General features: G+C 41.6%; 1 protein-coding gene across 1 annotated transcript in view; it reads right to left on the bottom strand.

The window, feature by feature from the left end:
• The window catches only part of NALCN (sodium leak channel, non-selective), a 254,133-nt gene that overhangs the window by 34,281 nt on the left and 197,324 nt on the right, over positions 1-22,528 (bottom strand). Inside the window, exons 18-28 of the mRNA XM_064143801.1 lie at positions 18,695-18,768; positions 14,211-14,312; positions 13,703-13,772; positions 12,026-12,117; positions 11,327-11,449; positions 8,318-8,374; positions 7,828-7,948; positions 7,601-7,732; positions 5,717-5,884; positions 4,103-4,207; positions 3,276-3,382 (exon numbers count right to left, since the gene is read on the bottom strand). Coding sequence (XP_063999871.1) covers positions 3,276-3,382; positions 4,103-4,207; positions 5,717-5,884; positions 7,601-7,732; positions 7,828-7,948; positions 8,318-8,374; positions 11,327-11,449; positions 12,026-12,117; positions 13,703-13,772; positions 14,211-14,312; positions 18,695-18,768 — 1,151 coding nt within the window. The remainder of the gene's footprint in view (positions 1-3,275; positions 3,383-4,102; positions 4,208-5,716; positions 5,885-7,600; positions 7,733-7,827; positions 7,949-8,317; positions 8,375-11,326; positions 11,450-12,025; positions 12,118-13,702; positions 13,773-14,210; positions 14,313-18,694; positions 18,769-22,528) is intronic.

Raw genomic sequence — 22,528 nt, 5'->3', positions numbered from 1 at the left:
CCAGAGGAAGTACAGGCTGGATGTTAGGAGGAAGTTCTTGCCAGATAAAGTGATTGGCATTGGAATGGGCTGCCCAGGGAGGTGGTGGAGTCACCATCACTGGAGGTGTTCAAGAAAAGCCTGGCTGAGGCACTTAGTGCCATGGTCTAGTTGACTGGCTAGAGCTGGGTGCTAGGCTGGACTGGCTGATCTTGGAGGTCTCTTCCAAACTGATTGATTCTGTGATTCTGTGATTCTATAATCTTTGGTACCAGTTGAGATTCAAGAGGATGCTTCCAGGTGAACATTACAAGTACCATCTTCGGGCTGTTTCTGGATAAATTTTCCACAATTTATATGGTAACTGCTTGTATTCCAGAATAGTTATTAAGTGTTTCCAGTGCAAAAGAGAGCTTTCATATGCAGATATTTCTCTTATATGCAGTTCCTTTACTAACATCTGGCTCTCGAAAATCTGTCCTGACACAGCCAACAGGTGGCATTAATGTCTTTGCAGGAAAACATTTTTCTGCAATACCAAAATATTCCCCAAAGTTTACAGTTATGCTGATTAAGATAGTTTTTGCTTATTTCTGGTTCAAGCTGAAGGGGATTGAATTTGCTTACTTGAGGAAGAATTTGTCTGAAGCGTACCAGAAACAAAGACTTCTGCAGATGTCAGAGTTCCACTGACTGTTCAAATCACAGCATATTATTTCATTATTGAATCTACCACTGCTGGCACATTCTTTATTGATGCACATAGCCAATTAAAATAATTGTGGCTATTAAGCTGATTTTGCAAAACCAACTTTAAAATGTAAACAATTAAAAAGAAGAGCTTTTGCCTGTTCAGGTGTTGGGAAATTAATAAATAGACTTTTTCAGAATACTAATCATAATGTCAGCTCTTAAGTAATTTTTACTGCACTACTGCAGCAAAGAGGCCACATAGATTCCCTGCACTGGAAACAGAAATAAGCTGCTAGCTGGCAAGGCTGAGTGCCACAGAAAATAAAGGCTGGCAAGGCATTACTTGCTTTTTTTAACTCCAGTAAGTATCTCTTGGCAGCTTGATTTCCCCTTCCCATCTTTTCCTACCCATTCTTAGGTTCTCTTATTGATGTATAGTTCTCAGGATGTCTTCATGATAGTACTAGAGAACAATTAACTGATAATCTTGGTTCAAGACAGTAATTCCCACATCTAAATCTCATCCAGGTTAAGTACCCATGGGTATTTTTTCTCTTTTCTGCTTTATGAATAGAAAAGCAGGTTAGGTCTGGAGAAGTTTATTTTATATATATATACATAAATTTTATGTGGTTTAAAGAATTTCAGGTCATGCCATATTTCCTAAAAATACTATAGAGACCAAGATCCATCTCAGGGGACAAACTGATTGGTCCTGGATATCGTAATTACGTTACTCAATCCTATAATCCTTTCCTTCAGTCCAGAAAGAACCTTTAGAAATCATCTTAACCAACCTTGGACATGGGTCTGAATGCCAGCTCTAAGGTTGGATAAGATGTCCAGACCCATGTCCAGAATAATCCCAAGAATGAAGACTCCACAACCTCTTTGGACAACCTGTACCAGTGCTAGGCCATACTCACAGCTGCAGTGTTTTTCAGCATTGCTTTGCCAACAACACACTACATTTTAATTAAGGAAATCACTGTACATAGAGATCAATTCCTTTAACATCTGTCATATGCCAGATGAAGGCACAATATAATGAAGCAGTAGACCTTCAAAATGAAGTTTGCTTTCTCTGAAACTCACCTAAAAATTGCTCCTAATTTACAAACATCTTCACTTGATTTCAAACAAGTAAGCAGCAAGATCAACTTGTTCTCTTTTCTCCCTGCCTTTTCAGCTTTCCAGAGGGATCCTTATCTGGGTAACTAGGTACCTATGTAGGAGTACCCTGTGGTAGGCCATGGCCTTCAAGGTGTTGGGGTATGAGCGGAGCTGAGTGGTCTGAAATAGGAGAGCAAGAGGGTAACATTTGGACACAGAGGTAAGGAGCGCAGCTGCAGGGAAAATAACCTTGAGAAAGCCAGCAGAGAAGCTGCAAAGTTAGCTGTGTGAGGGGCCTAAAGGAGGGGTGGTCAGTCAGATTTCAGGCCACACCTTGACTACTGTGTCCAGTTCTGGGCTCCTCAATTCAAGAGAAATGTTGAGGTGCTGGAACATGTCCAGAGAAGGGCAACAAAGCTGGTGAGGGGCCTGGAACACAAAGAATATGAGGAGAGGCTGAGGGAGCTGGGGGTGTTTAGCCTGGAGAAGAGGAGGCTCAGGGGGGACCTCATTGCTGTCTGCAACTATCTGAAGGGAGGTTGTAGCCAGGTGGGGGTTGGTCTCTTCTGCCAGGCAACCAGGGGACACAGTCTCAAGTTGTGCCAGGGGAGGTCTAGACTGGATGTTAGGAGGAAGTTGTTGCCAGAGAGAGTGATTGGCATTGGAATGGGCTGCCCAGGGAGATGGTGGAGTCACTGTCCCTGAAGGTGTTCAAGAAAAGCCTGGATGAGGCACTTAGTGCCATGGTGTAGTTGACTGGCTAGGGCTGGGTGCTAGGTTGGCCTGGATGATGTTGGAGGTCTCTTCCAACCTGGTTGATTCTATGATTCTATGATTTGTTCCTAGGGCATGTGCACAGCCCATACTCTGCTATGTAACCTATCAGAATTATAGATGTTGTACTGGCTCTCTATATAAGCCTTGCTTTTAGCTGCAGTAAAGGTTCAACTTATGCATCACGTTGGTGTCAAATGTGTCGTGCTGGTCCCTGCATGAATCTGGGCGACCCCAGCCTGTTCTGGGCCTAGTGGGAGATAATGTGGGCTGGGAGAAAATGAGCACTGGGGTTTTGGTGGGGTTTTTGGTTTGCCTGGGGAGAAGGTTTTTGGGGAATTCTCATGTATCCTGCATCTGTATCAGGTGTTAAGGATTCACGTATGTTGTATCTTTATCTGCCCATTCTTAAATACAGCCTTTATGCATTTTTCTTCTCCAATTCAGCGAGAGAGTTATTATTTTACTGTCCTTTTTCCTTAGAAAAATGAGTGAAGTAAGATAATCTAAGTCTGCCACGCTCTTACATAAAAAAAACTACGACAATGTTTGTTTTTAAACTAAACATACCACACTTTTTACCCTTAATATCATCTGACTTAAACCAAGAAACTTGAAGCCTCTATCAATAGTTCAATGTCACCCGAGATCTGAGTCACCTTCTACATCAACAGCTGAGATTTTGAAGGAACATAGGGCAATGCTTAGCAGCTTACCAGACTCGTGGCACCCAAAATCCAGGCTTTTTCTCTCCGGGTCTTAACTTTAAGTTGAGGTTTTTTGAAACACTTACATTTATTCTGAAGATGCCATGACAGTCTTCCTACAGTGAAATAAACCAAAGCCTGAGATTAAATAGTTGCCTGTGAGAGATGTAATAATGCTAGTATAGACTTCATACTTGCCATGACGGGGAAGCAATGTAAACAGAAACGAAGGGTTATGTACAGGACTGGAATTAATAGTCATGGATCTTTACCCAGATGAAAAATACATCTTAGGGAGGAATCAAAAAGCTTTTTCTCCTTCTAGGACTAAGTTAATGCTTTTAAATTTGAAAGACTATCTTGAATTTTACCTCTTTCTTACAGACCATTGCTTTCTCTAGGTGACAATGATATTTCTCCAAACAGAGCACAAAACTCAACTAATCATCTTCTTGTATCTAGACACAGTTCCCAGTGCATTTGAGCTCTAGCAGCCTGACTTACTTTGTAGCAGCCAACCTAGGAGTGCAAAGGTGTATTTTGACTTGTTTAATTCCATCTGACACCCAGTCCTTTGCAGATAATATGACATTGATTTGACAACTTTTTCAGACAGTCCCAAACATTTGGATTTGCTTTACTTTTCCAGCCTACCCTTATTCATTTTATTACCTCAAACCCTTTATCACCTTTTCTTCCATCATCTTTCTTTTGAACAAGACAGTACTCAATATCTCTGTCTCTCATATTATAGCTCTGACTGCCCCATTTGCTTTCCCCATCAGGCAGAAACAGCAAAGCATACTATCATGTTGAAGCAGAAAAGCAGTTCTTACCCTAGAGATGATGTGTGGATCATTACATTTAGCCAGTTTCCCAGCAAATAGCTGCACTCCAAAGCTTGCAAAAACAAGCATTAATGTCAGCAAAAGAATAGAAACCTGTAAAGATGAAGTTAGATTTGTCAAGCTCTCCTTCTACAGACTTGAAAAAGGTGATCAGATCCTTCCTGCAGGAAGGATTGGTTTGCTGTATAAAACTGGAGATATGGCTTTCATAAGTGCCAATGCAGTAACCAGGTGCAATATATTATTATTACTATTATTATTATTATTATTGTTGTTGTTGTTATAATCATTATTATCATAATCATTATTACTAACAAAACATCTAAGAATTGCAGATAAGGATCAAAGCTTTCTTGCACCCTGCTAAATTCTGCACCCACAACAAATGCTATTTGCTTAAAAGAGTACTTAAACATGGGCTTCTTTTTTTGCTGAATCAGGCTTTACTAATTAATTGGAGTAAGCCATTGTTAGACATTGAATTCTGGGATAGCTGCAAGAAAGATATGTATGAACAAATTAAGATGTAAGTATCTTTATTAAAATACAGTATATATGAAATGCCAACTAGCTTTATGCTTTTTGCCCTTTCTCTATCCCTGTCTGAGAATATTTTGTGTCTTAGCTTTTTATACCAACCTGACCTAATAAAGCATTCTGCTAAGAGAAAAAATATCTGTTTAGGTTGACAAATATCACATAGTGTTCCAAGACAATAGATTAGATTCTCATCAAGCAATTAGACTTCATTACTGTTATTACGACTATGAGTGTATGAGTATATAATCATGATAGTAATAATAACAGCTTAACAATGAGATCCACATCTGTGATGAACAACTGCATTGTCTCTGGTTGCTTTTCAGAACTGGGGAGGTAGAGACCTTTAGCTTGGAAACCAGGTTTACTTTTGCTTTTGCAGATATGCCACATCCTACTTCAGACCTTTCTTTTCCAACTAGAACAGTGAGTAAGGGCTAATTTTATTTCAGTAGTCCTCCTATGTAATTATGGCCACATATATGGTGGAAAAACAATACTGTTCACCAAAGAATTATTACAGCAGCTTTATCCAGTATGAATGCACAAGTTACTTCTATTCCAAATTTGTAACCTGTCATGTGGTCATCTGCAAATGGTAGCAACAATGAAAAGTCAACAGGCAACAACCTAGAAAAGCTTAGAATATATAAACATTATAGAATCAGAGAATCACAGAATCAACCAGGTTGGAAGAGACCTCCAACATCATCCAGGCCAACCTAGCACCCAGCCCTAGCCAGTCAACTAGACCATGGCACCAAGTGCCTCATCCAGGCTTTGCTTGAACACCTCCAGGGATGGTGACTCCACCACCTCCCTGAGCAGCCCATTCCAATGGCAATCACTCTCTCTGTGAAGGACTTCCTCCTAACATCCAGCCTATACTTCCCCTGGCACAACTTGAGACTGTGTCCCCTTGTTCTGTTGCTGGTTGCCTGGCAGAAGAGGCCAACCCCCACCTGGCTACGATGTCCTTTCAGGTAGTTGTAGACAGTATAATGGTATCTTATGACTCCTCCACACTTTCTTTTTAACAAGAACAAAATCAATGGCACATACCAAGAAGATTTCCTTAAAGCCACTAAACAGCTCTCGCACCACTTTCCTCATCTGAGGGACCAGCTTGAAAATTCGAAGAGGTCGGAGGCAGCGGAGCACCATTAAGAGTTGAGCTCCGGATTTGGCAGGGACGTTCTGAGGCATCCAGCACAAGAATATCAAACTCACCTTGAGGAGACAGGGCATGAAAGGATAAAGAAGGATTAGGCTTACAATGTCTTATTTGACATAGACACAGAACAGATCAATAAGCACTTGTTTTCCATAAAATTAAGCAAAACGCCCTGATTTGGATCTCCTGTGCTCTGGCTGATTGTCCTGACAAATGGGCATCAGCTTTAGCCTCTGTCTTCCCCTTTGACTCAAAATTCTATTTCATTCTTTTTGGTAGATGGAACAGCTCCAGAAAAAGAAATAAAATTGGCTGCTTGAAATAAAATTGGCTGCTTCAGAGCAGGAAGGTGAATCATATTCTTGGAACAGGAAGCATCATCTAACTTCTCCCTTCTCATTTTAGGGATTCTATCCTGAAACTGAGTTTTGCACACCTGGAAAGTCTGTTGCTGGTTTTTCCTATTACTTTGTTAGAGGTGTAAGTACCTCTGTCACTGTGTACCAATATTATGCATTTGAGTGTTTTCAAACAGTATAGCTGTGTCTTGTAGCCTGAACAAGCTCTGACAGATGGTTATTGATCATGAAGTCTGTTAATTGCTTCTTAGTTTTAAATAAGGATTTATAAAGCTAATGTCATTATAGGGGGACAGAAGCAAGGCTGTTAGAAGGAGCTAAGTGCACAGAAAATGGAGGATCAAGCTGATACCACCAATGTGATTTAAAATACAATAACATTTCTTAAAACCAGCAGTGCTAAAGACAGTTTCCTCATCAAACAAAAAAGATCTGCCAGTGCTTCTGATCTCTCACAGGCACGTTTGAATTTCCAAGCTATACTACCTACATTTTCCTTCAGACAAGCAGAGGGATGCAGAGGGAATTCACACCCTGACTATACAGGTGACAGTAGGAGTTTTGTCTAAGTGTGCATATTTTTATTTAAGCTAACAATGGAATCTTTGATACAAATTGATTGTGACAAATTTTATGCAGCGCATCTGTCTGGTGGATTAATCTCTGAAAGATTTAATCTAAATCCATCAAAGCCATTTTGCTTAGCAATTTCCTCAGTTAGAAAGTATTCAATATTGTATTATACTGAGCGCTGGTTCTGATGCATTGTGTGGTGTTTACTGTCACATGTGAAGATGAAACGGATATCCTCCTCTTGCATTTGAATGGAATGAAAGAAATTTCCAGGGGACAAAGAAGAGAGTAGAATATTTTTTTTTTCCTGAGAACCACTACTGATAGGTATGGAATGCCAAATGATGCTGCCTTGCTTCCTTTCTGCCATAGCAGCACCAGCAACAAGGATGTGCCCTTCTTCCAAATGGCAGAGGCTTTTGAAAAAGCAGAAGAATGGTCAGGGGAAGAGGAAGCAATGAATGGCTAAGCAACAGATAAAACATAGGTTCTGCATACAAATGCTGAAGCAAGGTCAGAGATCTCAAGCTTACTTTAGAATGAAATCAGGTCTTAAAAAATATCAAAAAAATAAAGAATTAAGAAAGGCCATACAACAGTAATACACTAAATCATCAGGTGCTCCTCATACAAGCGTGTTTTCAGATGTCTAAACAAGCCTTTGTAGACGTAACTCCTAGGACTGCACATGCAAACAGTTGTATTTGCACACATACTACACTATTGTGTTTGCACCAGGTTGCAGAGCCTTTTTTTTTTTACCATTACCAACCATTTATATATCCAAACATACAAAAGTTAAGAATGCTACAAACACCTCCTGCAAACACAAAAACTTACAAGATATATAAATATGTCCATAACTCCTCCAAAGTCCCTGATGACAGCTGTCGGTGTAAAAAACAAGCCATCTGCCATGATCTTCAGATTAAGCTCAATGCTCATGAATATTACAAAAACATATTCAGCAATCTGAAAATGAAAGAAGAGAACAGTCATAACTTAGGAACTTAGGAAAGCCAAGGCAAGTGTGCTTCATTAACTGTAAAATGATTCAGTGACAGTACCTGGAGAGTTGGAGCATGCATAACTCTTCTAAAGGGGGATTCAAACATCATGGAAATGCAGGAGCATATAGTAACAATGATCATGACCCAGTCCAGGTAAGTAACCAAACCCAGCAAGTCACTGTGAACAATACATAAGGATAACCATTACAGAAATGCCAAGAGTGCTGCCACTTGTGTTGTGCCTATGTCACAGTTAAGTGCTTTCCTATGAAAAACAAATTAAGGTGAAGAGTGTCAAAGACTTCAATATTCCAGACATGTGTAGTAAAACTGAGGAACATGCAAGTAAAGAAAAAAAGTCTGATTAAAAAATCCTCTTCATATTCATCCTCCACCCCTGACAACTCCATAGAAAGAAGAAGCTTTCGGGGGAAAAGAGAGAAGTACATTTGTGCATGCACACATACACACATACATGCATGTGTGCGCTCACACACTTTTGCTGCAGGCTTATGTGACCAAGCAAAGTTACTTTTGCAGTGCTTACTAAAGCTGATGGTATTTGGTATTTTTCACAGCTCCAGTAACAGGATCTGTTTTAGAACTACAAAAAGAAGAAAAAAATACAGTCATTTACATTTCGTTTTAGTCAGCATTATAATTATACAACGCATTCAATACTTCAAATAAAGTTATATCCAAAATCAAGCTACATTTTATCTTGGCTTAAATTTAACTGTCTGTGTAAATTTCATTTAATGCCCTGCAGTTTTAGTCATATTATCAACACACCTACTACCACTTTAATTCATGGCCTATGTGTAATTCCCCTAAGGATTCTTGTTACTGGTACTTTTGGGGAACTTGCTTCTCTAAGCAAGGATTTTATTTGGTATTTCACTTGGGGACAGGGGTGGGGATAACCTGCTAGTGAATTTTATGTTCCATAAGTTCAGGATCAGTTCTCTTTTATTTCAAAACCTCATGGGCAATACCCTCAGCTGGCACACATTAAAATTATTCCACAAGCCCTAGTTATTTTATTACTTCTTCAATCATTTTTCTGATTAATGTTTCTAGATTCCCTGTACCTTAACTCTTCTATGAAATTGCTACACTTCACCTACCACATCCAAGCATCCATCAGGCAGACAGAAAGAATGAGAACCACCCTGGAAGTAATAAGCACATATCCAAGTGACATGAGTAAATTCTTGCTCCAGCAGTTATTTAGCCTTCTTACAGAAAGCAGAATTGCTTCAGCAGGAGAAGCTACAAGAATTCTATCCAAGAAGCCTCTCCTGAACCAGTGGTTAGGGACATGTTTTACTTATCTTTCAAATCCTTGCAGCAAATGAAGCTGCAACAGGATCTGCACTGAGGTATTCCATATCTTTCAACAGTCTTGTTCAACATATTTGTGGGTGACATGGACAGTAGCACTGAGTGCACCCTCAGCAAGTTTGCTGATGACACCAAGCTGTGTGGTGTAGCAGACATGTTGGAGGGAAAGGATGTCATCCAGAGAGACCTGGACAGGCTCGAGAGGTGGGCACAAGCCAACCTCATGAGGTTCAATAAGAGCAAGTGCAAGGTCCTGCATCTGGGTCAAGGCAATCCCAAGCACAAATCCAGGCTGGGCAGGGACTGGCTGGAGAGCAGCCCTGAGGAGAGAGACTTGGGAGTGTCAGTGAATGAGAAGCTCAACATGAGCCAGCAGTGTGCACTTGCAGCCCAGAGGGCCAACCAGATCCTAGGCTGCATCAGGAGAAGTGTGGCCAGCAGGGTGAGGGAGGTGATTCTCCCCCTCTACTCCACTCTAGTAAGACCCCACCTGGAGTACTGCATCCAGTTCTGGAGCCCCCATTACAAGAAGGATGTGGACGTGCTGGAGTGTGTCCAGAGAAGGGCCATGGGGATGAGCAGCTCTGCTGTGAGTACAGACTGAGAGACCAAACTGGCTTAAGGCATGATCACCACTGGAGATTTTATGGTTATGAATTACCAGAATGCAAGATGCACCCAAGGAGAGCAAGAAGCATCTTCCACAGGTCAGGCTCACACACTTACTTGGGTCAGCGTACAGAATATACGGGGCTTGGGGCCTTCCCACTGAATCTACTTTTGTGTTTTCTCAAGCTCCTACCTCTTCCTGACATAGCAAACAGTGGCATTCCTCAGCCTTTGTTACTAGAAGAAAACATGTATCTTACCAGTTCAAAAAAGATATGTGGAATACCTTACTTGGCAAGCTGGGTGGAACAATGATAAAGTAGACAGAATTTAAATAAATTTAAAAAATGACCATTTAATGAAATCAGTTTCCTCTCATAATTGCAAACATTTTAATTAAACTGCTGATAATATCAATATCCTGTTACCCTTTGGTACTTTGGTGGTGGAGTTGCTGTCCCTGGAAGTGTTCAAGAGAAGCCTGGATGAGGCACTTAGTGCCATGGTCTAGTTGACTGGATAGGTCTGGGTGCTAGGTTGGACTGGATGATCTTGGAGGGCTCTTTCAACCTGGTTGATTCTATGAAATTCTATGGTCTAGTTGATTGGATAGGGCTGGGTGATAGGTTGGACTGGATGATCTTGGAGATCTCTTCCAACCTGGATGATTCTATGATTCTGTGATTCCACAACATTGAAGGACACTGACATATATTTGAGAGATGGACTGGAATACACATTTATGTGTTTTGCTTTGCTGTTTTGATTTATTGGCTGCTTCATGGACTAGTGAATCACAATCAGGTTAGCAGTTGTGTAGAAAAGTAGGTGCCAAACTCAAGGATGTGCTTCTATATAGCTGGTAGAACACTTCAATATGGGTATCATTAAACTGAGCATCTAACCTTCCTGTTGCTGTAATTAGAAGTAATTTGTTAAAGGGCATGATGAAAAATCCATACTAAAGCACATGTGGAAAACAAGTCTTCCAAGTACCAAACTCACAGCTCTGAGCTATCTTGTGCCTTTGCCATTGTTTTGCAAGGTGGCTTGCATTAACCCTCCAAAATCAGAGTGCTTGCTACAGACATAAATTTAGAAGAAGAGCTGTAAGATGATTTTACATCAAGCTACTTATAAGTAGATTTATAACTGCTACACTTGCATATATCTCCAGTTTACTTACTGAGTTTTCCTGGTTTTCACTTGATCTCATTTTTAATCTTTTAATGTCCTACAGCTGAACACTTCCCCATCCCATTCTGAGTCTCTGAATTATGAGATAAGCAGTCTTTGTGTGGCCACCTATGCTCAATCTTTGAGTAACAGTTGGTGTAAACACTTCTTACCCTATGATGAAGAATGGGAAAGGAATATCAAGGTCTAAAAACAGGGGTGAAAAACATGACCCCCTCCTCTCAGTTCCTGCCTTCAGTTTCACTACAACCTTCTCTCAACGGCAAGATTAGGCAGGTGACTGACAGCGTGCCTGGTGACCACATTATACTCAGTTGTCCTTTAAAAAGAAAGGATAAACCTAGGTTTCTGAGTTAATGAAAGCAAACGTGTTTTGGTAGCAATTATCAGTACGGAACAAACTTACGCATTGAAGCGCGCTCGCACCACCACTCGGCAGAAATTCCTGAATCTGTGCTCCCGACCAACTATGAAAAGTGGCTTATCGAAATATGGATGGTTCTCTCGCAGCTCCTCTTCCTGGACTTTCCTTTTAAAAGACAAGAAAGAAATTATTAAGTGATATGCATGACACCTGGGGAAAAAATACCCCTTATGTTGCATTCTTCTTTCACCATGATTCTCCACAGTTTTTCATAGAATCATAGAATCAACCAGGTTGGAAGAGACCTCCAAGATCATCCAGGCCAACTTAGCACCCAGCCCTATCCAGTCAACTACACCATGCACTAAGTGCCTCATCCAGGCTTTTCTTGAACACCTCCAGGGACGGCGACTCCACCACCTCCCTGGGCAGCCCACTCCAATGCCAATCACTCTCTCTGGCAACAACTTCCTCCTAACATCCAGCCTATACCTCCCCTGGTACAACTTGAGACTGTGTCGCCTTGTTCTGCTGCTGGTTGCCTGGGAGAAGAGGCCAACCCCCACCTGGCTACAATGTCCCTTCAGGTAGTTGTAGACAGCAATGAGGTCCTCCCTGAGCCTCCTCTTCTCCAGGCTAAACACCCCCAGCTCCCTCAGCCTCTCCTCATAGGGTTTTTATTCCATAAAGAGAATATTCAATACAGAAATGTCTGTGCTCAGACTTCTGACTTTTAAGTACCTTTTCATTTCTGCTTGTTCTTTTTTTTCTTGAATCATCTTTATCTCACTGTCTTCTCTCTGCGCATTTCTGTATCTCACTGTGTTGGAGTGCTAGAAGCAAAATGATTCCTTTTAAATGAGGTCTGTAGGTTGTTTTATAATGTATCTGATGAAAGCAAGATACTATATTTTACATAGAAAGATGACAATGAAAAATCTTTACTTCCAAATGCACAGCACATCAACTCAGTCAAGCATACTGTACAGTACTTTTTATCTATGGGACTTCAAGGTTAATTGCAGTATTAATGTCATCTATGAAGTCCTATGCAATTCAACTTTTAACTTTAAAAGCAAGAGTCCTGGATGCTCAGCTGATCTGTCTGAACTGGAATGAATGCCATCAAATTTCATAGGGCAAAGACTGGGAAAGAAAAGGCTTTAGACACCCTTTCAGCTTCTCCAGCCAGTTGCGTGTGCTGCCAGACAGTGAGTTGTGCAGAACATACAGGGAATATCTGCCAAGCATAGAGAGCAGGGAGTGGAAGGGAGTACACTGCCTAAGCTCAGCCAGTGGAGGATTCATCAGTTCTACTATTCAGAATTAAGTGAGTCTTTGGAGCAGTTCTGGAGGGATAATACTTTAAAGCCACATCTGCTTTAAAAGATAGTTACGTACAGTTTCCTTTTGCTGTGATGCAGGGCAGTGCCCATTTATAGGATAAGAGGTAATGGGCAGAAACCTGAACATCACAAATTTCACCTAAATACAAGAGAATGCCTTCACTACGAGGGTGGCAGATCACTGGTACAGGCTGTCCAGAGATATTTGTGGAGTCTCCATCTCTGGACCCACTTGGATGCATTCCTGTGCAGACTGCTCTAGGTGAATCTGCTCTGTCAGAGGAGTTGGACTAGATGATGTCCAGAGGTCCCCTAAAACTCCTATCATTCTGTGGTATCACAGTATCATCAAGGCTGGAAGAGACCTCATAGATCATCAAGTCCAACCCTTTACCACAGAGCTCAAGGCTAGACCATGGTCTATGATATGTGATTAACTACTTCTCATGGAGTTGTTTTTTTATGTATAAAGCACATTTAAGAAAAATACAGTCATAGTTTGGAAAAGAATGGAAAGAACATTGTCCCTTGAATTTTCATAGTCACAGAGATCCATAAAATACAAAGAATTTCAGAGGTGAAAATGCATTTAACTGTATGAAACTATACCACAATGAACACCATGATTACTGTTCCCCCTTTTAGTCTTTGTCCTTTTGCCTGACAGTTCTAGTGCCCAGTGAGATCTTTAATAAACTGCTGATGTTTGAATAACATTGTTAAACTCCCATCAGAAATTGTGAAGTGGTTTGTGTTAATTCCAGACTGAGGCTTTTTAAGGTATCCTGGGTAGCAATTGTTGTGTGCCTAATGCAGCGTCTACAGCATCAGTGAATCTATCACAGTAAGTGTTTAAAACCAGTAAGTCTATCAGTGAAATAATCTCATGTCAATTATTTTGAGGCTAATTCTAATGCAGTCACAGTATCTGTTTTATCATTTCTTTTCAAGATTTCAAAAGACAAATTGCAAAGGGGATAATAAATAGACATTAGTCTTGCACAAACGTTTCCTATGTAGTACACATTTCTTATAATCTCAGACTGAAAACATCTTTTTGATGAGGACTTACATCTTGAGTCAACGTTTCAAGAGATTTTCCTCTGCTGATTCGCTGGCTGTTGGAACCATGTCTCAGTGACCTGAAACAATCATAATCCATTTAACGATACATCTCAAGATGAAATTTTGACCTTTATAGGACAGCCATTATAAAGCCACCTTCAGTCACCCAGTATCTCTAATTCTTATAATTTTTCTCTTGCCAGCATCAGAAGCTTGTATGTTCTTCAATTGTTTTCAATCTGGCCTAACATAAGACCATTTCTTTCCTTCTGATCTTTAAATCAATAGCTTTGTAGTTGGTGAAAGAAATGACATTTGAAATAAAAAGGCACTTTTTTCCCCCATCTATATAGTACAATGAATTTCATTATGGTTACAATGTAGAATGTAGAATTTAGTTCCTCCCTAGGAGTAAGCAATCTCAGTTTTTCATATTAGGTATTGCTCAAATTTAACTACTTTTGTCACCTTGATTTTAAGAGTATTTTAAAGCCATCCTTTCTGTCCACGTTTACCTGCGTTCCTGTCGTATATGATGCTGGACACTAAGTATTGATCTTTCCTTTGCTGGCTGCCCCTCAAAGGATCCACTCAGCATGCGTTGCCTAGTGCAGGCCCTAAGAAGAAATATAACGATGATGATGCACAGTTTTAAGCATAAAGTCTAATTTCTGAGGTAGGTTGTTGAGACAAGTCACCTTGGCCTTCTGGGAAGCAAATGCAGAACTGAACAGACAATCACAATAAAGCAGAAATGGGCTTTGCATGTAAACATCTTTCCAATGCTGTGGTCCCCACTTTACAACATAACCAGTCATCTGACAAACTTCCTCCATGTCTTAGCAAGGACCATCTTTGGTATTTTTTAAGTTTTCTGTAGATTTTATGGTACCTCAAGACTTCACTAAGTGTGAAAATCATCAAGCAATGCATTAATCATCAGTAAACTCAGTTTCTCAGCAGTCAAAAAAGGAATATTATAAGTACAGCTGCCATTTTAGCATCATGGCTGCCAATCATACCAGCATGCTAAAACCCCCATTGTGCTACATCTGTTATAGAAGGCATTGGGTTGCACTGCCCTGAACTGAAGCACCATGTCACTTAAGAAAATTACTGTATGTCTTATGAAATACAGCTCATCTTAGACAAATCATCAGTATTTTAATACAAATTGATTATAAGCATTATATTATGGAGGCTGTGAGAAGACAATAGAGATATCATCTGAATACCTGGGCAGTTTCCTAGTGAAAAAAGAAAACATAACAACACCAAGAAAGAAATTAAAATAGATCCTATGTAATGCCATTAAAATGACAATCCAGTTTTTACCAGCAGAGACAATGGAAAGATCTGGGGTCTGACTTCTGTGTAGAGGCTTCTTGCCGTGGCAAAGAAAGTAACACATTTCTTTTACTCTGTAAATATCAATTATTGTGTTCTGCTTTCAACAACTACACATTATTTTCTTGGCACCAAAAAGTGATTTTCACATCAACCTTTTCTGTTCTTATACACAGGTTACTTGAATATCAAGTTATATAAGCATTTAGTGTCCATAATAAAAGAGAATACTTAATGCTCAAACAATAGATTATCTGACTAACTGTCCAGGAAGGCTAATAGGCCTGTTAGATGTCCTGGCTCACCCCACCCTTGTGCTGATGGGGAAAACAATGGCTTGGGCCATTATGTCTCCTCCCAAAATGATAAACAGGTAACCACAGGTGTTTAGGTACTTGTTTTTCTTGCCACAATAAAGGTGAACAAGCCCTGGTTTCACCTAATATGGACAGTTTTGCAAGTGCCATTTTGATTGGTGAATCTCTGTGGCCAAAAGAGCCATTACACTTGGGCAAGTAATATAAATTAAGCTAAGTTGCAAGCAGTTGTGCTGCTTCTGCCTGGCTGCCTCTGCCTCACTGAATTGCCTCTGCCTCACTGCTCTTGGACAATGTGTTCTGCTCTGCCTCATGCTTCAGACCAGCTTAGCCCTGATATTGTGGGCTTAAACTACTTGGAAACTTAAGCGTCTGGAAACGATGTGGCAAGAAGCACCATCGATGTGGTGCTCTCTGCACATCTGCAAGAGATGCTGCCTGCACCTCTGCAAACCTCCGTACCAAGAGGAGCCAGGATCAGGTCAGAATATCGTCTGCCTCTTTCCCAGCACCCTGGGAAGATCTGGAATCCTCTCAATGGCCAAGCAGTTCCAACGCTGCCACAAAGGAGCCAGGGACTATCTTGAAATTCCTACTCCACCGCAGTGAGCAGCACAGACCTGCCCTAGGGCTCCAGACTGCCTATTTGTAAGTGAGGCAAAGCCATTTTGTGGCTAAACTTTTCCAATGTTCTGATTCTTCTAAATGAACGAATTGCCCATAAGCATCCTTGTGAAGATTTTCCCACTTGAATTAGAACCCAAATTTCACTAATTAGTATATAGTTGTGGGCAGGGCTTTCCAGAAATAAAATTAACTACATGTTTTATAATTCCTGCCTCATTAATTGCCACAACTAAATCACTAACAATTGAGATGACTTATTTATTGATTTTACTATACAGCTGTAACAGCTGCAGAAAGATTGTTAGTATTGTCTATGATCTCTGCCTAAGTTAGATTCCTAAATCCATGTTTAGAATTTATATGCACTGCCTCATTTTTGATACTTTGGAAGCCCTGTAACTCAGAGCATCACACACAGTATCACAGTATCATCAGGGTTGGAAGAGACCTCATAGATCATCAAGTCCAACCCTTTACCACAGAGCTCAAGGCTAGACCATGGCACCAAGTGCCACGTCCAATCCTGCCTTGAACAGCTCCAGGGACGGCGACTCCACCACCTCCCCGGGCAGCCCATTCCAGTGTCCAATGACTCTCTCATTGAAGAACTTTCTCCTCACCTCCAGCCTAAATCTCCCCTGGTGTAGCTTGAGGCTGTGTCCTCTCGTTCTGGTGCTGGCCACCTGAGAGAAGAGAGCAACCTCCCCCTGGCCACAACCTCCCCTCAGGTAGTTGTAGACAGCAATAAGGTCTCCCCTGAGCCTCCTCTTCTCCAGGCTAACCAATCCCAGCTCCCTCAGCCTCTCCTCGTAGGGCTGTGCTCAAAGCCTCTCACCAGCCTCGTCGCCCTTCTCTGGACACACTCAAGCATCTCAATGTCCCTCCTAAACTGGGGGCCCCAGAACTGAACACAGTACTCAAGGTGTGGTCTAACCAGTGCAGAGTACAGGGGCAGAATGACCTCCCTGCTCCTGCTGACCACACCATTCCTGATGCAGGCCAGGATGCCACTGGCTCTCTTGGCCACCTGGGCACACTGCTGGCTCATGTTCAGGCGGGTATCAATCAGCACCCCCAGATCCCTCTCTGTTTAGCTGCTCTCCAGCCACTCCAACCCCTGCCTCTATCTCTGCATGGGGTTGTTGTGGCCAAAGTGCAGCACCCTGCACTTGGAGCTATTGAATGCCATCCCCTTGGAGTCTGCCCATCTGTCCAGGCGGTCAAGGTCCCGCTGCAGAGCCCTTCGGCCCTCCAACTCAGTCACATCTGCCTTCAGCTTGGTGTCATCTGCAAACTTGCTGATGACTGCTGGCCCTCATCCAGATCATCAGTGAAGATGTTAAAGAGGATGGGGCCCAGCACTGATCCCTGAGGGACACCACTAGTGACAGCTGCCAGCTGGATGTGGCACCTACCAAAGTCAACAGAGAAACAATGAAACGTCATATGTGTAACAATATGGATATATCAGAATTTTTTACTAAGTGACAGCAAATAAACTTTACCTTTTCAGAGACAAATACGCTGTGCTGAAAAGGCTGTGGCTACTTTTGACAGCCCCCTGGCATTCTCCATTTGATGGGAGTTAGTTCCTTCATCTTCCATGTATTAACTTGTACTAAAAGCTATGCTTTGTTATCCTTACCACTCGAGATCCAGATAGTTCTCTCTTTAAACACTTCAGAGTTGTAAATCTGGGTTCTTTTGAAAAAGAAGGCATGTGCCATGAAGTTTTCAGAACTGCATAATTGTAATTTCCAAAGTCTACAACAGGATTTGTTATCTTACTGTAGACACCTGCACTTAATTACTAGGCAACTTTGCAGCTCAGATAATCACACTGAATTTCTAGTGCACCACTTCTCATAAAACACCGCCAAGCTTAATCTAAACAGAGTGGTGTCCTTCACAGATCAATTATTCCTGTTCACATTTTCCTGGGACCACTCATTCACAATAATCTGGAGATGCAGCTGCTTTGGAGAGAAAGTAAATATGAAAAAGAGAATGATCAAGAAATTATTGCCATGACTAATGCACTCTGTGTCAGCGACAGGCATTCTAATGTAATACCCACAGTGGCAAAAAAACCTGCAGCGTAGTGTTGCCTGTAGGATACCTTTAGAAATGGGCACTGGAGCCTTGGGTTTGCCATTATTTACTCATAGAATCACAGAATCAACCATGGTGGTGAGGACTCATTTTAGTACAGAATTCCAGGATGAATGAAGATGATTAACACATTTAGCAAATCTTCCACTGAAGCCACAGTTCTGAAATGTTCTTCATCATATAATTCCCTCTTGGATTATGATCAGGTGTAGCCTATGCTGTACAGTGTGCAGCCCCTGCAAACATTTATGTGCATATATATATATGTACATATGAACTAGGCAGGAATTCTTTAGCAAAATAACATTGCTTGTGAAGAGACATTTTTTGGTCACTTTAGAAGGAAGAAGTGAAAATAATTGAAACTTGATCTTTTTGCAAGACACAGATTCCAAATACACGCTGAAGAGAATTCTGCTCTCATTGCTGCTCAAGGATATAGAAGAACAATCTGTGAGTATATTATTTATAGTGAAGGCTACAGACATCCTTTAAAGGGATACACTATGATAATTATTAGATATACAATAACATTCACGACAAACAAGTTTATGAGGACTCAGGTAAAACAATCTCAAATCATTGCTGACTCTTACCTTAGAATTTTGTTGATTGCTGTCTCTTTTTCCAGAAGGTTTCTTGCTCTAATGCTGAAAACAGATTTACGGAGCTACAAAAGTAAGACAAAGAGAGTGCACTTTTAAATTGCTGTTGAATGCAGCATGTTTGTAGGGTGGACCAATGGAACATTATGATGCTGAGTGCATGTAAAATGAAACACTTATCCTCTATCATAAAGCTGTTTTTCACAATCTGTAGCATGAGTATTCTCTTCAGGAAAAGGATGGTGGAAAAGATGAAAATGATCACACAGGGCATGTTCCTTTCGACATGGCTAAGATCCCAGCCTTATCTTGCAGCTTTTGGGCTCACTATCCCAATCCCAAGCTAACTCTGCATAGAAAGAATAAGCTAGCTTTGTTGACTAGCATGGATACAATTCCTTTTATTAAAGGCTTCTCTGGCTGGTCAAGCCATATCTTCATATTAATTCTTGATACTCCTCCACTTTGGATTTTCACTAAGGCTGGATTATACTCTAGACTATAAAAGAAGAGCCAGCTAACAAAGCTTAGATATATGACTTTAGCCCCTAGAGCTAGGTGAAATGAAAGTAGACCACTCCAACCACTCTGTCCCTAGCCTGTAGTGCTGCTTGGGGTTGTTGTGGCCAAAGTGTAAAACCCTGCACTTGGCCTTGTTAAATCTCATCCCATTGGCTTCTGCCCACCCAGCCAGCCTGTCTATGTTCCTCTGCAGGGCTCTCCTACCCTCCAACAGATCCACAGCTGCTCCTAGCTTGGTATCATCTGCAAACTTACTGATGCTGGACTCAATCCCCTCATCCAGACCATCAATGAAGATCTTGAACAGGATTTGGCCCAGCACTGATCTTTGGGGAACACCACTAGTGACAGCTGCCAACTGGATGTGGCACCATTCACCACCACTCTCTGGGCCTGACCCTCCAGCCAGTTCTTGACCCATATCAGAGTGAATCTGTCCAAGCCATGAGCTGCCAGCTTTGCCAGGAGCTAATTGCAATTGAAATAATGAAATCCATTTGAATAGGTTTTAACTCATTTGCAGTACCTCACCATAGGTTCACTGGATTTATCAGAATGGTACCTTATTATTGATTTAGATATAACTGACAACAGTGAAAGCAATGGCCACTCTTTCACATCTCCTTCTTTTCAGTGTCAGTGACAGTAATTGATTTTTCCCCCTTATCAGGACCCCAGAAACAAACCTGCAAACCACAGAGGTATCTATCCTTTTGCAAGGAGTTATGGAGTAGCTTTTTTTCAGGTTTCAGCTGGGAACATCAAACTTCTGGGAATACTAAAGTTGGAAAAAAAACCAGCTGTTTTGTTTCAGCTGCTTATTTTCCTGTTATAAATAATTGCTTTAGAAAAACTGCAATTACACCAAACAGCAGGAGAAAGAATGTGTGCTGCCTGCTAATGCCACAGAACCCTGGTGAATTTATTTGAAATTTAATATATCCAGAAGAAGGGATACAAGATAATACTTTTAGATACATGACTGATGCATTTATCATGTTTAAAGGAGTCAGCAGTCAGTCAGAGAGCAACACAGGTATATCATAGAATCATAGAATCAAACAGGTTGGAAGAGACCTCCAAGATCATCCAGTCCAACCTAGCACCCAGCCCTAGCCAGTCAACTAGACCATGGCACTAAGTGCCTCAGCCAGGCTTTTCTTGAACACCTTCAGGGATGGTGACTCCACCACCTCCCTGGGCAGCCCATTCCAATGCCAATCACTCTCTCTGCCAACAACTTCCTCCTAACATCCAGCCTAGACTTCCCTGGCACAACTTGAGACTGTGTCCTCTTGTTCTATTGCTGGTTGCCTGGCAGAAGAGACCAACCTCCACCTGGCTACAATGTCCCTTCAGGTAGTTGTAGACAGCAATGAGGTCCCCCCTGAGCCTCCTCTTCTCCAGGCTAAACATGCCCAGCTTCCTCAGCCTCTCCTCAGGCTTTCTATTCCAGACCTTTCACCAGCTTTGTCACCCTTCTCTGGACACGTTCCAGCACCTCAACATCTCTCTTGAATTGAGGGGCCCAGAACTGGACACAGGACTCAAGGTGTGGCCTGACCAGTGCTGAGTACAGGAGAATATCAATACGCATGCCAAAGAAAATCGAACACTGCTGACTGTGTGTCCTTATTTCTATGTCATAAAAATAAACCAAAAGTGCTTCCCATTTCATTTTCAGAATCTGCACAGCACACCAGGAAAATGCAGTGGAAGTGCACAAAAAGAAAATGAAGGTGGTGATCTGTACTTTGCTTAATAATGTCTGGCTGCTGCATGCTGGTGTAGAAGGAGGCTGGCAATTAAAACTTGCGATACCTGCCGAGTCCTCGGATGCTGCAGAGGAAATTATAAGCAGTGCTAACCTACAGAAGACATTACTCAGTCAGATGAGGCGGACTTAAATAAGTGTGGTATACTCTACTGAGGTTAGTTTAGGGTGTATTGGTTTAGCCTGCTGGGTTTTTTTATTATGGACTGTCATTTACTGCGAGGACACCCTCAGAGCATCTTTATTAGACATTATTTATTTATTTACTCTGTTATGCAGCCTACAAGTGCACCAAGAGCAGAATTAACACTGTCACACGGCTTTCTGCTATTAAGGCTTTTTTTTTTTTTTCCCCCTAGCACACAACACTGTCCTGAAATCACCTAATAGCATCTGATTACTGTTAAATATGTTTTCAACAAAACATTGAACAGAACTCCTGCAGGCTACTTCAATCTTTAAGGAACAGCTGTGATGGGTCAGCAAATTGCTGATAATGTTTCCTGGATGAAAAGGTTTTAGATGGAAAACATGTGCTCCTGAGAAACCATGAATAAAGCTCATGCTTTCTATCCCATATTCCTTTGAGTTTATTTACACAGATGTGTCTGCAGACACAGAATTAGGAAACCGACAGGCGAGTGCCTCATCCGCAAGTGCTGGCACCCATCGCTGCTGCTGGCAAGACAGACTTCAGGCGGACCAAATGACTCAGTCCTATCAGCGTGAACTCCACCTGAATGCTACATCCTAGAGCTCCCATTAATCCAAAATGACAAGGAGAAAGCAATAAAGCTCTGTAACTGTTGCAAAAGAAAGTAAATCACAGAACATTGTTGTCCTGCAAGTGCCACCCGCTGCCTCGAAAAGGTACTGCAGACATGATAAATGCCAGGATTTATTTAGCAGTATGTTTGAAAAACCCAGGCTTTCTACCATGGGGAAATAAAAAAACACCCTTGGCATAAGATTAAAAGCAAAGAAACACAGGATGATATCTTTGCTAGGTGACAGCTAATGACTGTGGACCAGTCCTACAGCCTAGGTGTATTGGCACAGCACTGCTGATTTAGAATCATAGAACCTGTCAGGGTTGGAAGGGACCACAAGCATCATCTAGTTCCAACCCACACGCCGAGGGCAGGGACACTCTACCCTAGAGCAGGCTGGCCACAGCCTCATCCAGCCTGGCCTTAAGCACCTCCAGGGATGGGGTCTCAATCACCTCCCTGGGCAACCCATTCCAGGTTCTCACCACTCCCATGCTGAAGAACTTTCTCCTCACCTCCAGGCTGAATTTCCCCATCTCCAGGTTCGCTCCATTCCCCCTAGTCCTGTCACTACCTGAGTGATTTCAGGGGAATCTAAACCAATTTATAGCAGCTGAGGTACAGCTCAGCAGTTGTAAGTCTTGAAAAATGTTATCCACTGTCAAGGTTTTCATGTACTTGGCTAGTCACATTTTTGCAGTGCACAAACCTAAACAAGCACTGCACAAAGCAAGCGTTTTCAACTTGAATTTGACAGAA

Source organism: Pogoniulus pusillus, chromosome 5 (assembly GCF_015220805.1).
Source record: "Pogoniulus pusillus isolate bPogPus1 chromosome 5, bPogPus1.pri, whole genome shotgun sequence".
In the NCBI taxonomy this organism is placed as follows: Eukaryota; Metazoa; Chordata; class Aves; order Piciformes; family Lybiidae; genus Pogoniulus; species Pogoniulus pusillus.
The sequence above is the reverse complement of the archived record's forward strand: the minus strand, read 5'-3'. Positions and strand labels throughout refer to the sequence as shown.